Source organism: Talpa europaea (genome assembly GCF_964194135.1).
Source record: "Talpa europaea genome assembly, chromosome: 6".
NCBI lineage: Eukaryota > Metazoa > Chordata > Mammalia > Eulipotyphla > Talpidae > Talpa > Talpa europaea.
In genome coordinates this window covers 37,964,187-37,971,285 of record NC_140072.1, presented here as the reverse complement: position 1 = coordinate 37,971,285, position 7,099 = coordinate 37,964,187, and the positions used below count along the sequence as shown (strand labels likewise).

Sequence of the window (7,099 nt, the reverse complement as noted above, 5' to 3'; positions counted from 1 at the left end):
CAAAGCGTGGCCAATCTCTGCTATGATAGAATAGCGTCCCTTTCTGTGTATGTTGCATGTAGCCTTTTCTGGAGCCTCAAGTGGTCCCTGTCACCTGGCTGATTCATTAGTCTCATGTTGTGCTGCTGACACACTGGAGCCGGGACAGATAGGCATGAGAAAATACCTGCCTTGCCATTTTCTTGGCCGTATTCACCAAAGGCTAGAATTTCAATCAATAGGGTAGTAGGTGACTGTGAACGAGTGTTCTACTGTGTTGTCAGAAAAGTCATGATGCATTTTTGCTTGGGAAACATGGGAAAAAATACGTCATGGCATTTCTGACAACCCAATAGAATGCTTAGGGCAGAAATTATACCTAGCTGATGAAAATGTCATTTGCACATTTCCCTTGTATTGTTCAGTTCAGTGAAACCCAGTAGATGTTTATTGAAGGTCTGCTATGTGAAGGACCTCCTAAGTCATTTCTGCCCATGTTTATTCAATTCCATTCTCTCATTCTCTCATCACCTCCCCCTCTCAAAGCCTCGCAAGGACCAAAGTTTCTGTTGAGTTTTTACTAGATACTTTGGTCAGGTCTTCCACTCCAGGCAGCCCCATCCCCATTTTGTGTGTGTGTGTGTGTGTGTGTGTGTGTGTGTGCACCAGTCTTTCTGCCATGCCTACGCACATGCACACACACACACACACACACACACACTTTTCAACACTGACTGATGGACTGCAACAATAACATTTTAAAGGCTGAAATACCAGTCTCTACAGTACTAACCACTTAGCTCACTGTCATTATTGATACTGTGATTAATAGCAGGTAAATTTTTTTCAGTGACTTACTTGTGCCGGGGACTGCACTGGAGCTTTCTCATAAACTCATTTTCTTCTGACAGTCGTGCAGTGAGGGACACCCTTCTGTTATCCTCACTTTACAGGTGAGGTACTAGTGCTGGGAGCACACATACTTGCCCAAGGCCACACAGAGCCACTGACAGCAGAGCCAGGCTGACCACCACTGCCTTTTCCATTCAAAGATGTAGGTACTGAACCCGGGAGCTCTGAGTTCCAGGTGTCCCACTGATTCTGCCTCACTGCAGGGGATACAGCTTCCACTGATCCCCAGTACTCATTGGCCTTCTTGGTTACATTCTCCAATGGGTCTGCTTCCTGGGCTGGCCTGAGTTCTTTCCCCACGCCACCCTGCCCAGCTGCCTCGGAGCCCCATGTGCTGGCAGCCACAGGAGGTCTCTGCAGGCAGGGGAGGAGCACCTGTCTCTGGGAGCCTCCAGAGCACTCTTCCCCTCAATACAGACCTCCCTTTCTCTAGCCAGAGCACCTATCTGCAATTTTAGATCTGTGTGACCCCAAACACCCCAGGGCAACCTTCCTGTTGGGCAAAGAGTGTGTTTGTTGACACTTAAGGAAGACAAGAAAAAGGATGAGGTGGAATTACTGGCCTTAGAGGGATTGAGGAACCAAAATGGGAAGTTGAGGTTAGGACAGTTATGCCAGGGAGGCTGGGTGAAGAGAATGCATCTTGAGGCCTCCTGTGCTCCAGGCATCATGCTGGCCCTATATTGCACATATGTGCGCAGACACACCTCTCATTTACACCTTATCCCATCTCTGCCTGCCAGGTGTAAGTCTCACGTTAGGAACGAGGGAACCAGGCCCTCCTAAAGATTAAGGGTCTCATTTAAGGTTATAGAACAAGAGGGTCAGACTGATATCTGAATCAGGCTGACTCTGATGTGACTCTGATGTGAGAAACCACACCTCCTCAGTCAGCGAGCCATGGTTGGAGAAGAACCACCAAGCTGGCTTCAAGGAGTCACAGCCCCAGATGGGCTCTGTCCGCAGGGCTAGGAGACCATGAAGAAATAAGTGAGCCCTTCAGGGTGGCACTTCCTGATTTGTAAGGGGATGATAACTATAGCCAGCCCACCCCACCCCAGAACTTGATGGAGACGAAGTGAAATTATGCTTTTTCAGAAAGTGGTGGCAGCCAAGGGTAGGGGCTGGAGCCATTGGATTCTCCTCAGACTGCCAAGTTTTTCCCCTGGCTGATAGCTGCTTCACATAAGGCAGTTTCTGTTTTCAATTTTGGTCACCAGGACATAGTCGTACCTTCGAATGCAGGTCATCAGTACTGCTGCCTGGATTAGCTGTGATCCCTGAGAGACTGGGAGCCATGTTAGGCTGTGGCACATGGAGCTCAGGGACAGACGACGAGGATGTCCTGACTGCCAGTGATCTACAGGCTTAAAAATGGCTAACTCTGTGTGTTTCACCACACCTTTTAAAAGTGAAAAAACAGGGTCTCCCTGGTGGCGCAGTGGTTGAACGCTGGGCTTTGAAGCTGCCCGCAGCCTCTGCAGCGCTGGTTCGATCCCCGGCTGCTCCCCGGCCACTGGAGGAGGATCCCACATGGCCCGCAGACCTCTCCTGCCGCCCGCTGCTCCCCTCAGCAGTGTACTTCGGTCCTTCTGCCCGTTCTGCTCCCCGCTCTGGCTCTGGTGAATTCTCTCACCTCCTGCATTTCTGACTGTACCCAGTGCTTGTATAAATAAATAAATCTTAAAAAAAAAAAAGTGAAAAAACAATGGGAAAGACACGAGAGACAACAGGTGTGACCAAACAGTAAGGACATGGGGCCTCGGTGGCAGGTGCTGCTGGGAACTCTGCTTAGTGCCTTCTTTTCACACAGGTGCAGAGTGGCTTAGTCAGGGGTCAAGTAACAGGAATTAGGGGGAAGGAAGCTGAAGCGATGGGGGAGAAGAGGAAGTAGGTGTAGATCATCAAGATTTCATGGATTCGGGAAATGTTTAAGGACAAACAGATATAAATCAGAGACAATGTGGTTGATAAAAAGAGCTATTAGTCATTTATAGATGTTTTGTTTATGACTAAGCAACCCCAGCCATCCAAACAGGATTCCAGAACCTTAAGAAAACGAGACTGAAGCCCACCGGCCTCTCTGCATATAATCTGTCCAGGGACACCTGGTCATAGACGTTCTGGGCTGGCTTCTCCCTCATGTCCTGGGCACACAGGCAGCCACCACTTCCCTGGGAGCACAGATTTGGGGGAGTGTGTCATTAAATTAATTGACACTGCATTTTCGTCTCTTAAAGTTTGAACGGATTCCATCTGGAAAACATTAAGCACATGCCTTTTTGCAGATGTGTTAACCCCATTTTAATTATGATACAAGTCTCGACTGCCAAATGGCATTTCTTGCAAATCTCTCAGTAAAATATGATTGCCATTCACTGGATGGGGCATGTGTGTAAACAGAGACTGTGGCTGCAAAATTCTTCTTCTTCTTTTGGCTCAGAACTGTACCCATGCACACAGCAAACCCAAATCACAAAGTGAAATGATCTCAGAGAAAGATTCATTGACTCCATGAAGAATTACCTGAAACTTTATTGAGAGCCTTTGCAAAGTATGGGTTTTGGAGTTCTGGCTTCAGACCCTCTGGTGGGTAACAATGATTCAGCCCCTCTGTCGTCCCCACCTGTGATCCCAGCCACACTCCTCTCAATCACAACAACCTTCTGTCCCCAGCTCCCCAATGGGCCATGGCCTCATGGACACCCTGAAAGTGTTTCTACTTGGTGTGCTTGCTGACAAGGAGCACCCCAGATGGGCAGGACTCTGAAAGAAGGGATTGGGGAAGTGGCTTTGAAGACTAATGGGATCTAGAACAGTGATCTGATAGTCATTGAACCCGTGGCCCAGGAAAGTGGAGGTTCCAGCAGCAAGGTAGTCCCTGATAAATGTGGACTGCAAGCATATTCTGGGATTGTCACATAGTGACAATGTGACTTGACTCTCTAGGAGAGGGTAAGTGTCTTAAAATAAGAACTGTGTGTTCCTCCTTTGCAGCTCCCATCCCTGCAGGCTACATGTAAGACAAGTGTGTATATTTTGGATGAACAGATAAATAAATGCTCTCCTTTAGAAAGTCATGGGCAGTTTGTGACTTTGTTTCAGAAAAGCAAATGTTTCATTGAGCTGGGTCTAGAAAGCGGTTCTCAAAGTGCAATGTGAGGACTCCAGGGAGGGTCCAGGAGGTCGAAACAACTTTTCTAATATTAACACATCACTTGCTCTTTTTACTCTTAGGAATCTACAGTGGGGTTTTGCAGATGGTTTAGATATTTGATAACTTCATCACTTAGAAACCTAATGGAATGAGTGCTTGTGTATTTAAAATTTCCCAGTTTTAACCACATAGGCAAGAGTTCTTCAAAGTCCTCAATAATTGTGAAGAGTGTAAAGGGTTGCTGGAACCAAAAAGTTTGAGAATCTCTGGGCTAAGTCATGTGGGTTAGATAAGACCAAAATGATGACCATCCAATAGACCTCAAAGAAAGGTCTAGAAGCAGACGGTAATCATCTGTTCTTTTTTGCAGGAAAAACTGCATAGAAAATCTAATGGATGAAGATGAGAAAGACAGGGCAAAGAGGTAAGAAGGCTTTGTCTTCCCTTTGCAATGTTCTATGTGGTCTGTCAGTCTGAACCTTGCTTGTCCTCACCAAGTACAAGTGAAAACACTCACAAGACTCTGTGGGACATGCCCCAGGGTCCTAATATCCTTGAAATAGTGAAGGGCTATTTTAAAAAATATTTAAACCAGCTCCCTCAATTTTGCTTACTAACCTGAAATTCCTCATTGTTGGGGACTTGCCAAGTGATTTACATTTTTAATATAATGCATTAACCCTATTGACCTGTTAGAACTCCTTTCACCAGCCCTGGTTACTACTTTTTCAGGACAGCCATTTCCAAGCAAAGCAGCCTGATTGCAGCCAGGCAGACCTGGGTTCAAATCTTGGCCCTGCTGCTGGGAACTGTCTGGCTTTGGACAATAATAGTAAGAATTGTTCCCATATGTTGAGCATACAGTAATCCTCTGCACTGTGCTAAGCATTTCCAATGTATTATCTATATTGCGTTTAATTCCCGAATATTTGCTTTGAAAAATCAGGGAGCAGGGGTAATGGCCAGAGGTGTAGATGAAATGGGATTGGCATGGACATCAGAATTTTTGAAATTGAAGAGCAGCGATGGGGGTTCATTCCACTCTTATATCTACTTTTCCATATGTTTGAAAATGCTTTATAACAAAAATGTAAACAAATACTCCCATTTGTGTTGAAATAACAGGACTTTCACTTAGCATTAGGAACCAGGGCTCCCCAGAACAGTGCTTTTCAAACCTTAGACCACAGCCTCTAAGGGTTGCAAAAATCCATATAAAAATCAAGCAACATGTAAATGAATATACTAGGACCAGACAGAGTGGAATCAAGTTCTCTTGTCCTTTGCTATGGGCAGGCTGACTTCCATTTCTTTGTTCTGGGGTGTTTTGCCCCTTGGTTTCCTCCCAGGAGCTGTGAAGGGGGCTGGAGGCAGAGATCATAGCTGCATTCCTGGCTTGTCTTGTATGAGCTACAAACACCTTCTCTTTGTTGACCTCCACTTTCTCACCTGCAACACAAGAGTGATCATTTCTGTTCTGCCCCCTCTAAAGTCTTTTTGGGAGTCAGTTGCAAAATACATCAAGGAGCTTTTTTTTAAGTATTCATTGTGTGTGAAAACACGGAAAATTTTACAATAGTGCATTTACAAAATATTCTCATTAGCAATGAGATCTGCATTGGTGGTTTGCATTCCCTGAGAACCTTCTGTGCACCCTGGTCCTCTTAGGTGCACAGTTTCAGGCTGTCATCTTATATGCATTAACTCCTGGCATATCCGCAGCATTCCTTTGAGAAGTGTATCCTTGTTATTCCCTTTTTACAGATGAGGAAAGTAAGACTCCACAAGGTTAAGTAACTTGCCAAGCATCATAAAACTGTAGTAAGTGGCAAAAGCAGAAGTTGCATACAGGATCCCTAAACCTTAGTCTGTGTTCCTATCCCCCAGACCACAAGCAAATCTCTTCATGTGTTAACTATAGTTGATCCTTGAGCAATCGAAGTTTGAACTGCTTGGGTCTACTGATAATGAAGTTTTTTATTTTTTATCCTTGGGTTCCACTTTCACAGATTTAACCAACCATAGATGTGGAACTTGTAGGTACAGAGGGAAGACTATAAAGGATTTGAACATCTTCAATTTGGGGGATGGAGTCAGGGGAGTTTCAGTGCTTGTCTGTAGCCTCTGAGTTATTCAAGAACCAACTGTAATACAGTCTACCTGGCACATCTGGACTATAAGCTTGCCCTGTTGTGACTTTGGAGTCCACAGGCATTTTGCTTTTACCATCATTTACCTCCCACAACCCCCACTCTCAGCCCTGCCTCTCTACTGTACTACTTACTTGGAAATCAAGAAGAGAGAATATGCACGTTTGGGCTCCACCATACTCAGAGATCACCACATACAGACATTCCAATCAAATCTCGGCTAAAAAAATTCTTAGGAATTAATCAGATCGTATGTCATTTCTTTCCATTTATTCCCATCCCTATTTGCTTTGAGCCTTGGGTACCCTCCACCACCCCCACCCATCTGCCCCCCACCACCTAGTTGGAAACTCCCCTGCACAGATGCTAGATGGAGAGGCTGCTGTCCCTTACTCCCCCACTCATCCTCAAATGGAAAAGGGGTTTTGAATATTTGGTAATAACTGGCTCTGTTCTCAGAATAGCAGTAGTCTCCTTCATAACAGTTGGGGAAAAAAAGGACAAAACAAACGAAATCCTAAGATTGCATCAGTCTCAAAGCTTCTAGTTTTACAGGTTTTAAAACAGCAACATGGGAGGCCCTTCCCTCTAATCCCACCTGGAGGCCTGATAGGAATTGTTTTTACTCACAAGATAGTTTTGATGAGATTAGAAATGTTTAACTTCAGATCAAAATTCTCATTGTCTCCAGAAAACATTCACTGGTGTTAGTCAAGGTTTTCAAAGCTTTAGGGAATTCATTGTTTATTTGGGTTGTTTAATCAACTTTTCTGAACCAGGACATGGTTCTACTTTCTTTCTGAATTTCCATTAAATCCAGCGAGTATTAAATGAGTGTTTATTGTGTGTTTAGAACTATGTGCTGTTTTCTTTAAGGAAGATATAAAAAACACAGTCCTTG

At 44.9% G+C, this 7,099-nt stretch overlaps 1 protein-coding gene across 2 annotated transcripts in view; it reads left to right on the top strand.

The window, feature by feature from the left end:
- Nucleotides 1-4,419: 4,419 nt before the first annotated feature.
- Nucleotides 4,420-7,099, top strand: part of NPAS2 (neuronal PAS domain protein 2) — a gene marked incomplete at both ends in the record, with an annotated part of 86,118 nt that continues 83,438 nt past the window's right edge. The window contains one exon of one of the 2 annotated variants that reach the window (XM_084235406.1): nucleotides 4,420-4,472. In XM_084235406.1, the coding sequence (XP_084091532.1) occupies nucleotides 4,441-4,472 (32 nt within the window). The remainder of the gene's footprint in view (nucleotides 4,473-7,099) is intronic. The other variant, XM_084235405.1, reaches the window with a different exon arrangement.